This window comes from Eulemur rufifrons, chromosome 7 (assembly GCF_041146395.1).
Source record: "Eulemur rufifrons isolate Redbay chromosome 7, OSU_ERuf_1, whole genome shotgun sequence".
Lineage (NCBI taxonomy): Eukaryota > Metazoa > Chordata > Mammalia > Primates > Lemuridae > Eulemur > Eulemur rufifrons.
The window spans coordinates 78,738,251-78,759,993 of record NC_090989.1 but is presented as its reverse complement, the minus strand read 5'-3'; the positions used below and the strand labels follow the sequence as shown (position 1 = coordinate 78,759,993).

Here is a 21,743-nt window from a genome sequence, read left to right as displayed (position 1 = left end):
GCGGTCCCGCCCCTCTCGCCCAGAGCGGCAGCGCCAGCGCAGGGCACAGCAGAAGTGAGTACGTGAGCGGCGCAGCAAGATCCCAGCTCGGACCCCGGACGGCACGCGCGCCAGAAGCCCCAGATCCGAGTCAGGCCCGCGGCGAACCGCCAGATTACTGTGCACCCTGAACCACGACCACCTGCACCCTTCCGTCCCGGCCCGTCTCCTCGAGTCCTCCGGCACCGAGCTCCCTAGCACCCCGGATACTCCTGGACCGGTCCGTCCAGATTCCCACGGGACCGACCTGCCGCACCTCCCGGAATCGGCGGCTCGGGGTTCCGCCTCGGTTCCGGAGCTGCCCGTCTGGATTGCACCCCTTCCTTGCCCGGATCTCCTAGGACCATACGCAAACCTTCCCCGGAGCCCCCCGAGCGGAGACTCCCTTGGGTGTTCGCAGCCCCGCCGGCGGGGCCCGGCCCGGTGCGGCCCGGCTTGGCTCCCGGAGCCGCCCCGGCCATGGCCAGAGCCCGCCCGCTGTCGCCGCCGCCACCGCCGCCGCCGGGGCTCCTGCCACTGCTCCCTCCGCTGCTGCTGCTGCCGCTGCTCCTGCCTGCCGGCTGCCGAGCGCTGGAAGGTGAGGGGCGTCGGGGGGCGCGCCCGGGGTAAGGTGCCCCGGGTCGCCGGACTGCGGGCCAGAGAGGGCCGGCAGTGTGGGTCCGATTCGAGCTGAGCGCACGTCGGAGGCGGCCCCGCCACCCGCACCCGTTTTGGGGCCGGAGGATGGGGTGGGGTGGACGCCCCCGGAGCCGCCTCGGAGGCTGGAGCTGGCTCCGAAGCCGGCACTCCGCGGGTTGGGAGACCGCAGGCAGCTGGACTTGGGATGAGCGTCCCCGAAAGCCGTGGCCCGGCCGTGAGCTTTTGTGGGAGTACCTCGCACTCGCGGCAGAGAAGCGGGGGCCCTCGACACCTCTCGGAGGCGAGGAAGTGTGGGCGACCCATCAGGCAAGGCGGGGACCGCGGGGCAGTGGCGGGTGGGGGCGAAGCGGGACTCTCCAGGTGGGGGGAGCGGCGCTGATTAGGAACCCACTGGAGTTAACTGCGAGAGTGTGAATGCGTGCACCCCGCTTTGTCAGAGGATGGCTGCGGGGGTGGAGAGGCGGTGGGGGGGGCCTGTTATTGTTTATGGTTTACTGAGCGCCAGCGACACACAAGGTGCTGTGTGCGTGGGTGTTGCTCCCTCCTCTTAGGCTCCCCCTCCGTCTTCTAGCAGGGCACCCCGAAGTTGGGTCTTCCTTGAACCCCTGAAGTTGTCGGGTTTGCCCTAGTAGCACGGGAGCCGGCGCGTACTCATTAACCGGTGGGAAAAGGCCCGGCTTCTCAATGGGTTCTGTGAAACCTGCCAAGACTGCTGCTGAGGGGGTAGATCCAGCTTCCAAATGATTGTACTTGGATGAACAGCCCAAGTGTTGTTGGCCTTGGCAGGAGAGCTCACACATGCCACTTGACACAAGCCTACCGTGGACAGGGGCACCGACACAGGTCACAAACAATAGCGAGGCCCACACACATTTTCACACACCCCGTTTTCAACGAATTTTGGAGCCATTAAATGAGAGGGGTAAACACCTTCCTTAAGGTAGTGAGAGGGACACCACAGAAATTTGGGGGAAATTGGAATATAGGTAGTACTTATTTTGGGCATCTTTAACCAATCAAGTCACTTTCTTAGTTTAGGAACAAAAACATGCATTCTGTGTAACTTGATTTGTTCATATGTTCACAGTCGGGAAACTTAAAGGTTGGAAAGAAGAAAGAACACAGTTCAGAGAGCATCTTCTGGCGCTTTCTCATTTTCTCCATGGGAAAACTGTTCTTATGATCCCCATCCCCTTTTATCTCTGAGCCCTCTGCGCTGACAGATCAATTCCCACGGGTGGGCACATGCAAATTCAGACCTACCCACCAAGGTCGCGCCCACACCGTTGAACACTCACCCACAAGTGTGTGATAGGATCGCAGGCGTGAGAAACCAGTGCGGGGCTTTGTTGTTGATTGCCCTAAGGGTGTGAGCCAGGGAGCCTGTTGCAGTTGCCAGGTCTGTGTCTGGGTCTGTGTCTTCGCCCAGCACTCATGCACACACTTAGGGGGCTGTGTGTCACTCGTGTGTGTCAGGCCCCAAGGCCCTTGTTGTGGGTGTGGTAGGTGCCAGTGCTGAGAGTGGAGTGGGGGGTGTGGTTTGGGTCAGGTGAGCAAGGTCTACCTGGGGAGGCTAACCCCTTCCTCCCTCCCGCCCTCTTTCCCTTCCTCTCTTCCTCCTTTTCCTCCCTCACACCTCCCAGACCCTCTGAGGCAGGCCTTAGCAGGAGCTGGTGTCCAAGCCTCCAGGCCAAGGAGCCGGAACCGACCAGGAGGCAGCGTGCCACTTGCTCCCCAACCCCTCCTCTTTCCTCCACCATCAAGTGGGAGCCCGGACTACTCCCTGGCTGGGAGGCCAGGCCAGTGTGGGGTGTCCCTAGGAAGTAGCAGTGCTTACAAGGGTGGCTCTCACCATTCCCTTCACTTTTGCAATAGCTCAGACCCTCTGCTCTTCTGTTTGTGTGTGTGTGTGAGATTCATTGTAAGAAAGTGAGATGCCAGATGTTAACCCCAGTCCAGACCTTCCACCTGCCTGCTCTCCGGTTCTCCCTCATTGTGAGCTGGGATAGTTATAGCACCAACCCCATGGGTAGTTGTGAGAACAGATTTGTTACTATGTATAAAGTGCTTAGCACATAGTCATTGTTATTCAAGGCTTAGCTGTTATCATCATTATTATTATTCTTACCCTGGGGTCTGCTCCTGGGGAGCCTCAATGAAACTGGTGTGTGCCCCTGCTGTGTTGAAGGGAAGTTAGAGGACACAATGATGGTAGGTGGATTGGTGGGGGGGATCTCTCTCCCCATCTCCCTGCAGCTCCAAGGAGGGAAGAAATGGGAAGAGAGCTGGGTCAGTGGGCAGCTGTTCTGTGCCCATAACCCCTCTGGAGCTTGAAATGTGGGATGGGTGGACTTCAAGGTCCCGGGCTATGACCAGAGGGCAGAGCTACTCGGGTCCTTAGCACTGAAGATCTCTTCAGGCCCCGAGCTTTACAGGTGGGGGTTCCAGCTTCCCCAGTCCAACCTACCATTTGCTTTGCACTTGGCCTTTTGGCTCTCTGCATCTAAGGGTCATTATATTTAGGCCCAGGGTATGTTAGCTGTGGGTGCTGCCCCTCATATACCCACTTGTTAGATGCTGTCTGGCCCTGGGTTCTCTTCCTTCCCTGAAGGCTGAGGGTTCCCCAAGACTCTGCATCCAAGGATCTCAGGATCTCATCAATTTTCCATGTGGATGGAGCCAGGCTCCTTGCTTGTCTTCCCTGGTTGAAAAAACACCCCTTCCCTTGCCCTCTGATTGATTACCTCCCCCCCAATTGCCCTGGATTTACCCACAGACACAGGGAAATGGGGCCCCCTTGTCACTCAGTCTCCTTTTAAGTAATGCTCCCCAGTTCCCCAAAGCCAAGATCATTCTCCTGTTCAGGACCATGAGTGGGTGGAGAAGAGGGGCCCGGTAGGGGGAGCAGACCAAGAATGGGGCCTGGGCTGAGGAATGGTGTCTGAACCACAGGGCCCTTGTGCCTGAGGCTGGGGACGTCCCTACCAGGAACAGATCCTTTTGAGAAAAGAGAAACAGTTGCCAGATCCTAAGAGGTGGGGCAGACACATCCCCCTCCAGCCAAGCCATGCTGGCTGAGTTGTCACTGCAGTGGAAACTGTCCCTGAGGGAACAAGGCAGTGTGCGAGTCCACCTCTTCCTCAGAGGCAGCAGGAGTGACCACTGAGGATGTGGGAGCTGAGGGGGACAACAAGCCTGGATTTGGGGGGCTCGATCACTTGTTTGAGCTGCTTCTGGAAACACCCATCCCATCCCTTCTTGTCAGGAGCTGGTGCTTTAGAGCTGCCCATGAGGGACTGCGCAGGTATTTGGGGGAACCAGGTTGCTTGTCACTGCCCTCCATTAGCCAGAGCCGCCACCGCTGCAGCCTCGGCGGTTGCAAGCTGAAGCTGCCATGGGCAAGGCCTCTGTCACCCGGCCTTCCACTAATTAAACAGCATGAAGAGGCTGAATCACCAGGCCTGCATAGTTTGAAAATTGTAGCCCTGCCTGTTGTGCTGAGTCAAACTGGTTTGTCGGGATTGGGCAGCTGGGGGTGGGGGGTGGAGGGAGACCGGGTACAGCTGGGCACTTGATGAGGTGGGAGAGGCCCCCTGCCCCAAGGGCTGGTCCTGGAGCCCGGCCTTCTGTCCCCTCTGCCCCCAGCCTGCTGGCCAGACCCCCTAGGTCAGCATCCCAGGGGAGGGCTGGAAGGGCTCATGGAAGGGCTAGCTGTCCATCCATCCGTCTGGCTGGCTGGCAGGGCCAGGGCTGGGGTGGGGGCACGGATGAGCACTGAGGCATCCGGGCTCTCTGTCCTGGCTTCTCCCCCCTTCTCTTCCCTCTCAGGTTTATTTAATTATAAATCCCCATGATCTGAGGGGAAGAATGAAAAACAAAATGTGTTCTCCGTTCAGAGATGCTCCCCTCCCCTCCATCCCAGCCTAGGGGGCCAAGGGGCTGTGGAGGGGAGAAGGAGGTGGCCTTGGGTGAGTTAGGCTCCCCGACCACATGCATCCTCTCCAGGTCCTGTGGCAGGTTCCCCCTAAGACCCCTTTCTCTAACTGACCACCCTGAGTGTACCGGCTAGTACACGAGTGCACACAGACGCGTGGGGGAGGACTGGGAACCAGACCCTTCTGCTTGGTGGCTGAGGTGGGGACTCCATGAAGAGGGCGAGGGCATTTACCTCAGGGGAGGCATGGCATGGAGCTTTCTCCCCCTCTCTTTGCAGGCAGGGCTGCAGGGTGCTCCTCCCTGCCCAGACCCTGGCCTCTGCCCTCCTGCCCCTGCACACTCTGCAGGCCTGGCCTGGGTCCTGACCGTTCCTTCCACCTCCACGTCTCCAGTCTGGGGTTTGGGCTGGAGGCTTCTTGCTCTGTCTTCAGTTTTGTTTTCTTGTTGTTGTTTGTTTTTTGATTTCCTGGGTCTCAATGACACTCCTGCTCCCAGGATGGGGTGCTCTGGGTGCTTGGGCCTGGGGTGTTATGGGGCCTGGCTCTTCACCAGAGCAGATGGCAGGTGCCCCTCCTACAGGTCAGGGTGCCCATGGTGTCCTCCTCATGCCCTCCTCGTGGTCCTCAACTTGTATATGGAAGAGCTTTGCTCAAAGCTTCTGGGGACAAATCTCTTCATGTTGCCATCCCCTCCTCAAGGGCTCAGGGGCCCTTGAGACAGTGCCATTGTGCTGGCAGGGAAGTGGCTCGCTGCTTGGGCAGGGTCTATACCTGGCGAGGCCACACCCAGCCACACCCGGAATCATCTTCATGCCCCTGCCCCACCCCTAGCCTCGTGACCTGACTGACAGCTCCTGCCTGCACCAGGACAACAGGAAGCAGGGCAGGGGCTTGCTCCTTCCCAGTGCCTCCGGCCAAGGCTGACCCTTGCAAGAGTGGCCTGTGTGGCTGCCTTGCCTCAGCAAGAGGCACCATTTTGGAGGCAAGATGAGGGTACTACTCTCTCCCAACTCTTTCCACCCCACTTGAAGACATGCCATAAAGAGAACATGCTTGTAGTATGTGTGGATGTGTGTGTGTGTGTGTGTGTGTGTGTGTGTTGCATGTGCATGCAGGATGCACCTCTGAGGCTTTACAAACTCTAGGTATTGATACTTATACTATGTCTATGTGCTCTTTAGGAGGGCTGTGGCAAGTTCCAGTGCCATTGGCATCTGTGTGTATGCAGCTGATTGCAGTCTGGCTGTGTAAGAGCATGTCACCAAGTCTGCACAGGGAAACTGGTGTTTGTGTTTATACTTTACACTGAAGACTGGCTTGTGGCCGGCGATAGTGTGTGCAATTGGGTGTATATGGAGAGTGTACTGCTGGAGTGGGTGTGCATGCCCTCTGTGTATGCATATGTTTCAGAAAGTCTGTACACAGGAAGGCTGTAGGGGTGGGTCTGCCCAAGGCAAGCCAGATCCGTGTGTAAGAAAGATTCACTGTATGTGACTGTCTAAGGAAGACTAATCTGTTTGTACCATATGCATCCATGTGTCTGAGAAAGACAGACCATGGCTCTGTGTGAAGCTGTGTGCATGTTTGTGGGCGGCTGTAGCTTTGTGTGTTTTTGTCCACCATATGTGTTGACTTGTCACTCTTTAGCCCAGGCGTTGGGGAATGAGCGCAGCCACTGAGAACTGGGGGCTGTGCATGCATCTGAGTGTTTGTGTACAGGCGAGGGCCACACAGCTGCTGCCACGTGGCTGCGCTCCATGGCCCTGTGGAAAACCTGAAAGAGGTGTTGCTTCACCCCTGAGCATCAGAGCTCCAGTCCCAGAAAGACAGGCCTGATGCCCATTTCCCTGGTGTCTTTTTGGGGGGCAGGTGTGGTTTCCTGCCTGCCAGAGCCCTGTGTCTGGGGTGGCCAGCCTCCCTTCTCATCTCCCTCCTGCAGACACATGGTCGGGCAGAGGGGAGTGGGGTACACCAGGCAGCTGGCAGAAGGTTGGAGATTGCTCACTCACTCCTCTTTTGTCCTCTCACAACCTCACAACCTCTGCCCCAGCCTGTGTGCATACGCACATGCACAGGCACACGCCACACACAGAGCAAAGGTGGGCTAGGGCTGTCCCTCCCCCTGCCACAGACAGACAGGCTCTATGACCCCCGGCCCCGCCCCCTTCCCCCGCCCCCCCCATTCTTCCTGAGGCTCGGACACGGGCAGCTCAGGGCCTGAGCAGGTCCTTGCCTCTCCTCCGTGCTGGGGCAGGCTGAAGGGAGCAGGCTCCTCCCCTCCCCCAGAGAAGCTGGGGAGACCGAGAGCACGCCCGCCCCTCCCCACCGGAGTGACCGGAGCCCTTCCTCAGGCACACATGACTCGAAATCCAAGTCCTCTCCTCATTAATGGGAAAAATGTGCCGAGATTGAGCGATGGCCAAGGCTGAGCGATGGCCAAGGGCCGATCCCCTCCCTCCCTCTCTCGCTCCCCAGAAATTAAACAGAAATGAAGAGCCTCCCTGCCTCCCTCCCTCCTGCCTCCCGCCTCCCACCGTCCCCTCCTCCTCTCCCTCCTCTGAGAGCCAGCGCAGGGCTTGTTTTAAACTGTGGAGGAATCTGGCTGGAGGGGGAGGGGGCTGAATATTTGGGTTTAAACAGTTCCAGATGGGTTTGGCACAGGCTGAGCAGAAGGAAGTGAGGGAGAGGGAGGAGGGCGCAGCCGAGGAGCGCAGGGAGCCCTCGCCTGCTCGGGCAGCGGGCGGGCTGGGGGAGGGGCGCCCCGCTCGGCCGGCTCCCAGGGACAGGGACGCTCCGGGCTGCTGGCTGGAGAAGCGGCCACTTGGCAACCTCCCTCTCTGCCTCTGTCTCCTTGGGCCTCCTTGTCTCTCCATCTCACTGTCTTTTGTAGTCCGCCGCCGGCCATCCCGGCTGTCTGAGCCCAGCCCGCCGGCGCTGCGCATCCCTCCAGCTCGGCCGCCCGCCCGCCCGCCGCGGCGAGGCCCCTGCTCCGCCTGTCTCTGTCGCCGCCTGTCTCTGGGCCCTACCTCTGAGCATCTCTGCTTCCTTCCAGTACTTTGCTTCCCTCCAGTATCCCTGGCCATACGTCTGTGTCTGTCTGTCTGCCTGCCTGCCGGCCTGCCAGTGGGGCCGTCAGGCCACGAGGAGGAGGCTGGGAGAGCTCACCCTGTGGCCCAGCCATCCAAGGACTGGTGGCTGTTGCAGTAGGAGGGTACCTTGCTCAGGGCACCGAATGGCCGCTTCCCTGCCCCGTGGCCTCGCATGGAGGACTTAGGTCACAGCTGCCCTGTCCACCCACTGGGTCCTCCACTGTCCTGGGCTCAGTCCCAGACTCCAGGAAACCACTGAAGGCTGCAATCCTGTAGCCTGTGGAGTTTGTGTCTTTCCCCACCTGGCCATCTCTGCTGCCCCACTGTTGATTTAGAGACCTCTAGAAGTGCGGGGTGACCCTGCCCCATTGCAGCTCAAAGTTGAAGGAAGAACTGCTGGCCGCCCTGCCTCCCAGGCTACAGGAAAGGAGTTGGAACCTCTTTCCTGCTCCCAGGCCTGATCTTGGGCTCACACTGTCTTTCAGAGAATAGATTGTCCAGCTAGAACACAGAACCAGGTTCTTAGGGGAGTGAGTTTATGTCAAAAACATTAACAGGACCTTCCTATGACTGAGCAAGGGGAAAACGGAGAAGAAACTGCAGCTCAGAATATAGGATTGTGTTATAACAAAGCCTCTGGCACTTAATGCACAGAGGGTGGCATCTAACCCTGACTTGGAGGTTCAGGGAAGGCTTCCTGGAGGAGGTAGCAGCTTGATTGGGTCTTAAAGGATAATACTCAGGAGTTCTCCAGGCTTTCTTCTGTCTCTCCTTTGTAGAGGGGCATATTGCAATCGAGTATAAGAGATTAGTTTTGGAGTCAGAGAGACCTGAATTTGAGCCACCCTTCATCCCCTCACCTCTAGTCCCAGCAGTTTTACCTTAGGCAATACATTCAATACATTTACTTTATCTGGGCATCTCTGAAAAAGGGCTACACCAATAGTCACTTCTCCCAAGGATTGCAGGGGGAATGGAACGAGGAGCTGGTCCTGGGTCTTGGGGACTCTCCACACCACCCTCACAGAGCACTCCTGCCCATCCCCCATAGGGGGCTGAGTGGAAGGCTGGGTAGGGGCTGGCTCTGGCCTGTAACTGCCCTCCCCTTTCCCTGGGCAGTGTGTGGGGCTGAGCCTTTGTGTTGGGAATGGAGTCAGGGGAGGCCAGGGCCAGGGTCTGAAGCACACAGCCCTTTGTTCCAGGATAAAGGCCCTGCCGGCCCCTTTGTGTGGAGATTAGCAGAGCCTGTAGGTGTGTGAACCGGCCTCTGCTCCTGCCTCATTAACCCAGGCTTGGGGTCGGCAGGGACACCCACCCCTAGCCTGCCCGACCTGACATCTTTGGGGCTGTGACATCTCTGGGGATGGCCGCAGCGTCTCCTCTGGAGTAGGGGAACTGGGGACTTTGAGGCCTTGCAGGGCGTACCTGGTGGGAGTCGCCTCTCCTGGGTCCTGGCCTTTCTTGAACCACCTCTTCTTTTTCCCCATCCTGACATTAGCCCCTGACCTTTCTCTTCTGTTGTTCCCGCAGAGACCCTCATGGACACAAGATGGGTGACGTCTGAGTTGGCATGGACAGCTCATCCAGAAAGTGGGGTGAGACTTTCCCATCATTCTCCTGAGTGCTGGTTGCCGTGAGGCTGCCCCCCACCTCCCAGTGCCTGTGCCCCTCACCTCACCAGGGCCTGGGAAGGGCTGCCTCTGCCCTCTGCTCGTCACCCTCACCTCCGGTGGCATCCCCACCCTCCTCGCTTGTCACCTTCCGAAGCACCTGGTGGTCCTCCTCTGCCAGTGCTTTTCTCTTGCACTCTTCTGCCTGCCTGTGTCCCCCCCGCCTGCCCCATACACCATGCACCCCATCTTTGTCCCGTTCTTCCTCAGCCTGTCTTCAGTCTGTTTCCATCCCTCTGCCCTCTGCTGCATGGCCGCCCTCTGCATGTCCATCCCTATCATCTCCTTCCCGGGTCTCTGGGAAGAGCCCCGGCTTAGAAATGAGGAAACCTTGGTTCCAGATCTCCACCTTGCCGTGTGACCTTGAGCAAGGCAGTTTGCTTTTCTGGGCCTCCATTTCTTGACTGTTAAATTCCTGTAGTCCTGCTGACATCTCTGAAATAATTTGAATGAACCCCTGTGGCCTTCATGGTTGCATCAAGCCTTATAACCCTGGAGTGCGATGGCACTACAGGCCCTGCAGCCACCAGGCCTGACTGTGTGACCTTGGGCAGCTCTCTCCCTTCTGTGAGCCTTGGCTTCCTCATCTCTAAAATGAGGACAACAGATGCACCTCCTCGTGGACTCGTCGTGCAGATTAAATGTGATGGTAGTAGTGACAGCCAGTATTCGTTGAATGCATGCTCTCTGTCAGGCACTGTTATAAGCCCCTTACATATTGTTGACTGATTTAATTCCTCATAGCCCCATTTAATTCCAGTCAGCCCCATTTTACAGATGATGAAACTGAGGTATAAAGATAATAAATATTATAGCTGATGCTTATATAGTACTTACCAAGTTGCCAGCCCTGTTCTAAGTGCTTCATTCACTTAAAGTCATTATTCCTTACATGTCTATTATCCCCATGTTACGGATGGGGAAACTGAGGCACAGGGCAGTTAAGTGACTTACCCATAGTCACACAGCAAGCAGAGAGCTGGGACTCGAACCTATATAGCCTGTGTGCTCAGTCACTACACCACAGAAACATCTCTGTGAAGTAAATATAGTGGATCTGGACATGAGGGAAACACTTGGCAAATGCTGGCACTCACTCTCTTTTTCATTGTTCCATGTGCAGTGGGAGGAGGTGAGTGGCTATGATGAGGCCATGAACCCCATCCGCACATACCAGGTGTGTAATGTGCACGAGTCAAGCCAGAACAACTGGCTCCGCACGGGGTTCATCTGGCGGCGAGATGTGCAGCGGGTCTACGTGGAGCTCAAATTCACTGTGCGTGACTGCAATAGCATCCCCAACATCCCTGGCTCCTGCAAGGAGACCTTCAACCTTTTCTACTACGAGGCTGACAGCGATGTGGCCTCTGCCTCCTCCCCCTTCTGGATGGAGAACCCCTACGTGAAAGTGGACACCATTGCGCCCGATGAGAGCTTCTCGCGGCTCGATGCTGGTCGTGTCAACACCAAGGTGCGCAGCTTCGGGCCACTCTCCAAGGCTGGCTTCTACCTGGCCTTCCAGGACCAGGGCGCCTGCATGTCACTCATCTCTGTGCGTGCCTTCTACAAGAAGTGTGCATCCACCACCGCAGGCTTCGCGCTCTTCCCCGAGACCCTCACTGGGGCGGAGCCCACCTCGCTGGTCATTGCTCCTGGCACCTGCATCTCTAATGCTGTGGAGGTGTCGGTGCCACTCAAGCTCTACTGCAATGGCGACGGGGAGTGGATGGTGCCTGTGGGTGCCTGCACTTGTGCCACCGGCCATGAGCCAGCTGCCAAGGAGACCCAGTGCCGCCGTGAGTGGGGACTGGCCTTGGGGGGATGGGAGGAAGGGCCTTGGCCACAGCCGCCTACCGCCCCCAGCCACTGCTTGCTGTCTGTCCAGGAGGCCTGGCATCAGGTCTGGAAAGACTGGGTATCAGATGTGGAGAATGTGGGGTAAGAGAAGGGAGATGAGAGAGAAGATTAGGAGAGACACAGGATAATAAGAGAAAAAATGAAACTAAAGAGAGAGGAAGAGAGACATGGAGAATCCTTGACAAGCAGGCACCTTGGAGCACCTGGTCAAAGGCCTAGGAGGCTGGCAGAGTTGCCCCCCTTGTCCTGCCCCCAGTGTATGCCTCACACTGCAAGTACAGGGCTGTGGGCACCTCAGGTGGGGATGGCCTTTTTGCCTTGGGGACTCATCGAGAGGTAGTATATATAGCACAGTGGTTAGGTGCCCAGGCCCTGAAGTCCTGAGTCCTGACTGTCACTTACCACTTATGTGACCTCGGCAAGTTACTTAGCTCTTTGAACCGTGGTTTGCTCATTTGTAAAATGAAGACATTAAGGGGTTCCTTCATAGGGTTGTAGTGAGGCTTAAGTGAGCAATGCTGTGCCCTTACAACAGCGCCTGGCACGCATAAGCACAAACACCTTGTGAAAATTGGCCAGGAGTCTTGGGAGCCCTGGGATGCACGGGAGACAGGGACTTTTTTTGCCTTTATTTTATACATGAGGAGGTTAGGAGGCTGGCCTCTGGTGGCTTGTCGAGGCTCCTAAAACCTTACAATGCAGTAGGCCTCCCAGTTATAAAACCCATTTGTGTAGGGGTCCCTCATTTGAGCCTCACCACACCTTGTACGGTAGATTCCAGTGATCTCCCTATTTGGCCAACAGGGAAATTGAGTCTCAGAGAGGCTTTGTACTCAAGGCCCCACAGCTAGGAAACGTGGGGGCCGGCACTAAAGCTTCATCCAGGGCTCTAGTGTGCAGGACAAGGGGCTGAGGGCCTTGTTTTCATTTCTTCTGCCCGATTCTCTTCCCTGGGGCTTGCAGCCTGTAGCTCTGAGTGGTGGGAGATGCCTCTTGCCACAGCCCTAGTGTGAGGGGGCTTGGTGACATGCAACTGGCTGAGGCCTGGTGTTGTCGTGGGAAGGTGAATAGTGCCTTACCCGGCCCCTCTCCACTTCTCTATGGGAACCTGCCCCGAGATTTCCTCTTCCTAAGTGGAGAAAGGGGGTGGGGTGATGAGCCTGACAGCCTGAAGAGGGGCTGACACTCTGCAGGTCCCTGGCAGGAAATGCATGCTGGTTCCCATAGCAACCATGCTGGCCTGGCCTCTGCCCCCTCCCCCACTGGCTCAAAAGAGCTAGGATGGAATATCACCTTGGTAAGGGGAGATTAAACCCCAGAGAAGGGCAAGTCCCAGCTCTGGGCATTCTACACTCTGCGTGATCCCCCTCCAGAAGCAGTCATATGGGCAGGCTGACTATTTAGTGTGTCCAGGATAGTTGTGGTTTATGCCCATTGTCCTAACATAATTATTACTAGTGCCCCCTTTCACTCTCAGATGCTCCAATTTGAATAATCAATTATATGGCCACCCTAGACAAGGGGAATCTACAGAGCCCACGCCCAGGGGCCAAGTGTCAATGGCAGGAGAAGAGACTGGGCTGTTCAGACACTGGGCTCTGGGCTCGCTCTGGGGTGAGTCCCCTTGTGGACGCTCTGAGGCCTCTGAACTCCGGGTGACCCCAGCCTTCCTGCGTGCTTTTTTTCTCTCCTTTTCGCATCCCTCCTCAGACCCCACCCTGCCCAAGGGCAGAAAGGAGCTGCGGCCCTGCTCCTGGTAGGCAGGGAGAGAAGTTGGGTGTGAAATTTGGAGGCCCCACCTCCTGGATGTTCCAGGATGTCCCTGAGGTTCCTCAGGAATGATTTTCCTAGAGCTTCAGGGAGGGGTGGGGGCATCACAACAGAGTCCAGGGTGCTGCTAGCCTGCTGGTCTCTTCCCCATGCCCCTTTTTGCCTTTTTGCCTTGGGGACTCATCTGCTCCTTGAGAAGTAGTCTATGTGCACGGTGGTTAGGGTGGTTAGGTAGTATATATAGCACACCCTCTCCACGTCCTCCTCCTTTCTCTCACTTCCCTGCCTCAACAAGCCCAGGCTGTCCAGGTGATGGGCTGACGTCTTCGTCCGTGAGGCCCCGGGCTTGGGCTGAGGGGGGCAGGGGCGGGAGGAATCCGCTGACGTGGGGTTTCCATGGGGCAAAAGGGCCTTTTGTAGCTGCAGCTGAAGTTAGGCAATCCCAGCGTTGCCCCCACAGTCTAGGGGGCGGAGGGGCCAAGGCCCAGGCTGGGGATGAGCCAGGTTCTCACGGAGCTGTGGAGGCCTGATGTCTGTGGAGAAAGGAGTGAGCACCGTCCATCCTCTTCTCCCCCACAGCCTGTCCCCCTGGGAGCTACAAGGCGAAGCAGGGAGAGGGGCCTTGCCTCCCCTGCCCCCCCAACAGCCGCACCACCTCACCAGCTGCCAGCATCTGCACCTGCCACAATAACTTCTACCGCGCAGACTCGGACTCTGCAGACAGTGCCTGTACCAGTGAGTGAACTCGGTCCTCACACTTGTCCTCTCAGGCCTTCCCCCTGGGGGCCAGCCCGGCGGGGCTTAAGCAGTCACTACGTATCCCCATTTTCCAGATGGGTAGCTGAGGCTCAGGGAGGTTAGATGTGCTCAAGATGGCACAGCGAGGAGGTGACTGCCCCTGAGTCAGAATCCAGGTCAGCTGGCTCATCCCTTCCTCCAGCACTTAATAAGCACCTGCTAGCTCCTAGCTGGCACCAGGAGCCAGCCTCTAGCCCACCGCTCCTTCCTCTGTAGAGAACTGCTGCTCTCCTGGCCCAACTCTAACCATGGAGGGAGCCTCATATCCCTAGGGAAGACCTCATGTCCCGCTTTCTTCCTGCTCTGGCCTTTGGTGTGCCAGGCATTGTGCTGGAGAGGTAGAAGAGAAGAAGATATAGTCACTGTTCTAAAGGAGCTCACAACCTGGAGAAACAGATGTGAAAACAGAAAATGAGCATGTTACGTGCTAAGTGCTGGGCTAGAAGGCTGTCCCAGGACTGTGTTACAATAGGAATGCAAAGGATGGGGAGAGAATGAATCAAGGAAGGCTTCAAAGAGGAGGTGACATCACAAGTTGAGTCTTGAAGGATAAATGGAGCCTGCCCTGTGAAGAAGTATAGGAAAGGTATTCTGCTTACTAAAGCAGAGGAAGGAAAGGAGGTAGGAAGAGGTTGGAGTGTGCAGGACCTCTGGGGAGAAGGGTGGTCCTAGGTCCCCCAGCTCACTGCCTTCTCCCTCCATGTTCCCCTCAGCGGTGCCATCTCCACCCCGGGGTGTGATCTCCAATGTGAATGAGACCTCACTGATCCTCGAGTGGAGTGAGCCCCGGGACCTGGGTGGCCGCGATGACCTCCTGTACAATGTCATCTGCAAGAAATGCCGTGGGGGCCCTGGGGCAGGGGGGCCCTCGACCTGTTCACGCTGTGATGACAACGTGGAGTTCGTGCCTCGGCAGCTGGGCCTGACAGAACGCCGGGTCTACATCAGCCATCTGCTGGCCCACACACGCTACACCTTCGAGGTGCAGGCAGTCAACGGTGTCTCGGGCAAGAGCCCTCTGCCGCCCCGCTATGCTGCTGTGAATATCACCACCAACCAGGCTGGTGAGGAGGGGGCACAGGAGGACAGGGCCTGCCAAGGGACCACCAGGAGTCCCGTGGGAGCTGGGTCTTTGGGAGGCATGCCAGTGCCCAAGGAACCCCTGGTGAGCACCTGCTCTTCTCCAGCCCCGTCCGAAGTGCCTACGCTACACCTGCACAGCAGCTCAGGAAGCAGCCTGACCCTGTCCTGGGCGCCCCCAGAGCGGCCTAACGGAGTCATCCTGGACTACGAGATGAAGTACTTTGAGAAGGTCAGAGGCTCACGGGGCAGGAGGAGGCCTTGGGCTGAGCTGGGCTGAGAAGATTCCCCCCAGATAGTGTCAGGGGCCCTCGGGAGCAAGGCCTTGGGTACTGAGGGACATGGGCCAGGCCTGGGTGTGGACAGGGGCCGGTGGGCCTCGGGACCTGTCTGAGGAAGCCGCCTCCCTCCTGGTATTGCAGAGCGAGGGCATCGCCTCCACAGTGACCAGCCAGAAGAACTCCGTGCAGCTGGACGGGCTGCGGCCCGACGCCCGCTACGTGGTCCAGGTCCGTGCCCGCACAGTAGCTGGCTATGGGCAGTACAGCCGCCCAGCCGAGTTTGAGACCACAAGCGAGAGAGGTACGTAGCCCCCCTGCGCCTGGCCCTGCCCCGGCCCGTGCTGCCCACCCTCCACTCACCAGCCCCTTCTCGTCTCCAGGCTCCGGGGCCCAGCAGCTCCAGGAGCAGCTTCCCCTCATTGTGGGCTCTGCTACAGCTGGACTTGTCTTCCTGGCGGCCGTCGTGGTCATCGCTATTGTCTGCCTCAGGTACTCCCAGGCCCATGGCTGCTCCCATGGGCTGACCAGAGCTTGCCTTCAGCAGCCTGGAGCCCTCATGCCGCATAGATGAACCACCACTTCCCTCAGACCCAGGGCCACGGCCTTCCTGAGCCCAGGCTCTCCTTGCTGGCAAGGCCCTCTGCAGCCCGTGCCCCTGTCTTCATCCTCTCCTGGTCCCCCACACCCCGTCCCCTCAATCTACTGGCAGATCCCTCAGGCACTGAGTCCTCTGAGCCCCTTGCCCAGAGACCCAGAGGCTGCTGTGACCACCAAATGTGGGACCAGATACCAGGCCATCCCCTGTGCCCTCTCTGCCCCTTCTGTGAGCCCAAGGGTCCCTGAACAAAGGGAGCTGTGGGACTTATCTCAGGCCCACCCGCCACCCTTCTCCAGGAAGCAGCGGCACGGCTCTGATTCGGAGTACACGGAGAAGCTGCAGCAATACAGTGAGTTTGTCTCCTCACCCCTGCCTCCCCTGGCTCCCCCAGCCCTCTGCAGGGCTTGGGGACACCCCTTGCCCTGCCTGGGATTTCCTTCCTTGTAGACTGCCCTGAATGCCACCCTCTCACTTCCAGGCAAGTGCCATTTCCTGACCCCTACCTCACTCTAGGTACCCTGAGCCCGGAGCTCACTGCTGCTAGCCCCAGAGATGACTGAGATGTGACCCCTGGCCCCAAAGACAGTTAGTCCTGGGGGAGAGACAAGAGACATACACACAGGAAGCAATTAGAGAACAATTAAGTGTTGAGCTGGGTGTTCCTGTTGTAAAGGACAGTAGAGTTTAGAGAAGAGGAAGACTTCCTGGAGGAGGTGGGCTTGAGTTGAGCCAGGCAGGACTAGCAAGCGGGGTTTTGAGAAGTGGGGGGAGGGAGCCTCTGGAAGGTAGTGGGTGGGGTGTGGAGAGAGCCCAGCTGTGGGGGCAGTGAGAAGACTGGTTTGACAGCTGCTGGGAAGCTCAGCTGGGTAGTTGAGGCCAGTCCTTGGAGGGTCCTGAAAGGCAGGCAGAGGGGTTTGGACTTGACTCCACCACAGGTAATTGGAAAGGCTCTCAAGCCGGGAGTAATACAATGAAAGTATTGTGTTAGGAAGACAGCGGTATGCAGGATAGCTTGATGGGAAAAGTCCAGAGGCAGAGAGCCCGGCTGGGAGGCTATTGTAATAGTCTTAGTGTTGAAGGCCTGAACAAGGTTGGGGCTCTGGGAACAAGGGGAGGTCTGGGCATGATGAGACATGAGGGAGAAAGAAGAGGAGAAGAATCCTAGGTGTCCAGCCCTCGTGGCTACTGGCAGTTCTCGTGGGGGCTGGGGGTAGGGCATCCACAAGGGACAATGTGGATCAGGCTCAGCAGGGAGTTGTGGGCCCATCAGGGCTCAGAGTCTGAGCTTGAGGCTTGAGGAGCTGTCCTGCTGTCCCCAGCCTGAGGGGCTGGCCTGAAGATCTGTCACCCTCTCATGTCCACCTCTTCTCCCTCCAGTTGCTCCTGGAATGAAGGTGTATATTGACCCTTTTACCTACGAGGACCCTAACGAGGCTGTTCGGGAGTTTGCCAAGGAGATTGACGTGTCCTGTGTCAAGATCGAGGAGGTGATTGGAGCTGGTGAGTTCCCTGGGGCACAGTGGGGTGGGGGCTGAGGTGGGCTGGGTACAGGGGTGATCCCAGAAGTAGCTCATGCCCTGTGCCCTGTGACCTGCAGGGGAGTTTGGGGAAGTGTGCCGTGGTCGGCTTAAACAGCCCGGCCGCCGCGAGGTGTTTGTGGCCATCAAGACACTGAAGGTGGGCTACACTGAGAGGCAGCGGCGGGACTTCCTGAGTGAGGCCTCTATCATGGGTCAGTTTGATCACCCCAACATAATCCGGCTGGAGGGTGTGGTCACCAAAAGTCGGCCGGTTATGATCCTCACTGAGTTCATGGAGAACTGCGCCCTGGACTCCTTCCTACGGGTAAGAGCCACCTACCAGCCCTTGTCCTTCCCCCAGAGAGCTGGGTCAGGCCAGCCACCCCCTCCCACAGGTCAGATAGACCCTACTCAAGTCCACAAATATTTACTGAGGTGACACAGTGCAGAAACAGAGGGTCCTCAGAGCCAGAATGATCAGAGTTCACATCCCGACTCTGCTCCTTACTGCCTGTGTGACCTCAGGCAAGTTACTTAAACTCTCTGAGTCTCAGCTGCCTTGCTTGTAGAATGGGAGTGGTAAGAGCTATTGAGTCCTCATGGGGATTAATTGGGATATTGTGTACAAGATGCATGACATGCAGTAGAGCAGCTTACTTACCACCCTCAGTACACTCTGGACATGGTTGCAGGATAGACGGGGCATAGCCTCTGAGGATTGGAGAGGGCGGGCAGGCAGTCAGGCCAGGGGCCAGGAGAGAGGCTGTGGGCCCACTTGAGCCTGCTTGTTGCCTCCAGCTCAACGATGGGCAGTTCACGGTCATCCAGCTGGTGGGCATGTTGCGGGGCATTGCTGCCGGCATGAAGTACCTGTCCGAGATGAACTACGTGCACCGAGACCTGGCTGCCCGCAACATCCTTGTCAACAGCAACCTGGTGTGCAAAGTCTCAGACTTTGGCCTCTCCCGCTTCCTGGAGGATGACCCCTCCGATCCTACCTACACCAGCTCCCTGGTACAGGAAGCAGCCGGGAGGGAGACTGGGGGCGGGGCCAACCAGGTAGGGGCTTGGGGCTGGGGGGCAGCCCTGAGTCACAGGGTGAAGGGCGTGTGCCCCCCCCACCAGGGCGGAAAGATCCCCATTCGCTGGACTGCCCCGGAGGCCATAGCCTATCGGAAATTCACTTCTGCTAGTGATGTCTGGAGCTACGGAATTGTCATGTGGGAGGTCATGAGCTATGGAGAGCGACCCTACTGGGACATGAGCAACCAGGATGTGAGTGGGGCCATGCCAGAGTGGTTGGGTGGGTGGGAGCTGGCTGGGGAGCAGAGTGGTGGCTCACTCCCGCTTTCCCTGCCCTCACCCAGGTCATCAATGCCGTGGAGCAGGATTACCGGCTGCCCCCACCCATGGACTGCCCCACGGCATTGCACCAGCTCATGCTGGACTGCTGGGTGCGGGACCGGAACCTCAGGCCCAAGTTCTCCCAGATTGTCAATACCCTGGACAAGCTCATCCGCAACGCTGCCAGCCTCAAGGTCATCGCCAGTGCCCAGTCTGGGTCAGTACCTCTGCCTCTGCTCCCACTGAGCCAGCAGCCCAGCCCTATCCCTGCATCCCGTCCTCAGGACTCACCATGCCTTTCTCTTCCCACAGCATGTCACAGCCCCTCCTGGACCGCACGGTCCCAGATTATACAACCTTCACGACTGTTGGTGATTGGCTGGATGCCATCAAGATGGGGCGGTACAAGGAGAGCTTTGTCAGTGCAGGGTTCGCATCCTTTGACCTGGTGGCCCAGATGACCGCAGAGTAAGTGTGCTTCAGATTTGGAGTGGCAGGGCGGGGGCTCTAGACTGGGCCCAGGGTAGTAGACAGGAGAGAAGAGACTGATCCTGCCTTTGCTCCATCTGCAGAGACCTGCTCCGGATCGGGGTCACCTTAGCTGGCCACCAGAAGAAGATCCTCAGCAGTATCCAGGACATGCGGCTGCAAATGAACCAGACTCTGCCCGTGCAGGTCTGACAGCCAGCTCCCACTGGGGGGGTACCCCCCAAGGACTGTGCAGGGATTCTGACCAGCCGGCTGGACTTTTGGACTTTTGGATGCCTGGCCTTAGGCTGTGGCCCAGAAGATGGAAGTTTGGGGAGAGCCCAAGCTGGGACTTCTCCAGGCCTGTGCTCCCTCCCCAGGAAGTGTGCCCCAAACCTCTTCATATTGAAGATGGATTAGGAGAGGGGGTGATGACCCCTCCCCAGACCCCTTGGGGCTCAGACCTTCCTGCTTTCCAGTGGGAGATCCCCACAACCTCAGACTTGTTTATTCTTCAGTGCTGGAGGTCCTGGCAGGGTCAGGTGGGGAGTAAGCCTGGGTTCCACAGGGCCCAGCCCTGGCAGGGGTCTGGCCCCCCCCAGGTAGGCAGAGCTGTCCCTCTCTCAGGAACTGGAGGAGGGGACTCTGGGAATGGGGAAATGTGATGCCCCCCATCCTGAAGCCAGCTGACACCTCCAGTTTGCACAGGGACTTGATCTAGGGGCTGAGGGCCCTGCCCCCACCCCCGCCCTTGGTGCTGTCATAAAAGGGCAGGCAGGGGCAGGCTGAGGAGCAGCCCCCGCGCCCCCAGAGACTGACTCTCAGAGCCAGAGATGGGATGTGTGTGAGAGTGTGTGTGTGTGTGTGCGCGCGCGCGTGCAAGCACTGGCCTGCACAGAGAGCATGGGTGAGTGTGTAAAAAGCTTGGCCCTGTGCCCTGCAGTGGGGCCAGCTGGGCCGACAGCAGAATAAAGGCAATAAGATGATTCTCTGGCCCCTTCTTGTTCCTCCTCCTCAAGCAGGATTCCTGATTCCCTCAAGTTCACAATCCCAGGCCGCCAACCCTTCACAATTCCCTGGAGTCATTGGGAGACCAGGATCCAGGTCTATCCAGGCTCAATTTCCCTTTTGTGCTCAGGCCTCATTGCTCTGAGCATCTAACAGACTTCTTAGAAATGGGGTCTTAATGATGGAGAACAAACCACCCCAGAGCTCTTTCCTTTTGGGGCACAGAGCATTGCTGGGCCAGACCAGGGCAGAGCTTCCTAGGGGAATCCTAAGTGGCTGGCTGCAGCTAGGGGTTAGCTCTTCGCAGGCCTCGAAGCACTGGCTGCCTGGCCTTAGGCTGTGACCTTCCTGCGGTGGGGGCAGACACAGGAGTCTGGAGGGTGCTTCCCAGAGTCCTTTCACACATACTATCTCCAAAGGATCCCAGGGGAGAAGGGCTTGGTCAGTTTCCAGGGTCACGTGGCCAAGGACAAAGGGAGTGAGAGCCACTAGTGTTCAGAGGCGGAGGCATGAAGCACCCTGGAGCATGGCTCCTCTTTATTGAGTGCTTACTATGCCCAGGCACTGGGCTACATGCCCCATTTATACACAGATCTTATTTAATCTCACAACAACCCAGCCTGAGAAGGAAATATTTTTATCTCTTTACAGAGGAGGAAAAGGAGAGGTTAAGCAACTTGCCCAAAGTCGCTGAGCCAGTAAGTGAGGCCCGCGGCTGGGATTCCCACCCAGAGACTGCCTGCACACTTGAAAGGTTCCGAGGATAAATAACAAGAAGCAGGGAGAGGGTTAGGAAAACAGCTTCTGGAAATGTCAGAGGAGAAAGCGGTGGGGAGCGCTCAGAGGCGCCCTGGACGCAGAACCAGGCCGGGGCAGAGGCGGGGACAGGGGCAGTGCCATCATTTTCCCCGTGTCGCTAGGAGCCCCCGGGTTTGCGCGGCTTGGAACAGCTTCCCGAGGTACCTGCATATCCTAAATGAGAGCACTGCTGGGCAGGACCCCGTGGGCTCAGAGGCAAGGTCAGACACTGCAGAACACAGATGTGGGGGTTCACATGTCGCGCCCCCCGATCTCCCGGGCTGCTTCCAGGCAGGGCAGAGCTTCCTGGGGGATTCTCAGTGGGGGCTCAGCTAGGAGTTAGCGCAGCTGCAGGCCTAGAAGCAGGCAGCCGCTGTTTCAGGTGCTGGGGTCGGGGTCGCGGGGGCGGGCGAGGGCGGGGCGGCCGCTGTCGGAAGGTTGCGGGTTCGGTGCAGCGCCCGGGCGGCGGCTGCCGGCAGCGAGCAGAGGAGCCGAGGAGCGCCCCTGGCGCGGCTGGCGTTGGCGCGGACTCTCGAGGCCGCCCCTGCCCCTTGCTGCGCGCTCCCGCGGCGCGGCTCCTTAGTATTCCCCCCACGGAGCCCAGCGCCGCGCCGCAGCGGCGGGCCGGGGGAGGGGCGCCCCGCAGGCCTCTGGGAGGGGGAGGGGACGGAGCCCTTCCTCCCTCCCCAGCCTAGGCCTCCTCTTTTCCTCGGCTGGGGCGGACGGAGAGGCCCTGCCGAGGGTGAAGGTGGGGGTGGGGGTGGGGGCGGGGGCGATGTGGGACCAGAGGTCACCCTTGGGCCCAGGCGCCGGAGCTGTCAACGGGACTAGGTGTTGCGAGCGGCCAGG

General features: G+C 58.3%; 1 protein-coding gene across 1 annotated transcript; it reads left to right on the top strand.

Moving 5' to 3' along the window:
* Positions 1–498: 498 nt before the first annotated feature.
* Positions 499–19,527, top strand: EPHB3 (EPH receptor B3). The gene is made up of 16 exons (XM_069472826.1): positions 499–616; positions 9,233–9,297; positions 10,496–11,168; positions 13,579–13,734; positions 14,511–14,861; positions 14,985–15,109; positions 15,300–15,459; positions 15,539–15,647; positions 16,053–16,105; positions 17,134–17,256; positions 17,354–17,601; positions 18,075–18,290; positions 18,402–18,551; positions 18,644–18,837; positions 18,933–19,088; positions 19,193–19,527. Exons 1-16 carry the CDS (start codon positions 499–501, stop codon positions 19,299–19,301), a joined length of 3,006 nt encoding a protein of 1,001 aa, XP_069328927.1. The 3' UTR covers positions 19,302–19,527.
* The last annotated feature ends 2,216 nt before the right edge of the window (positions 19,528–21,743 follow it).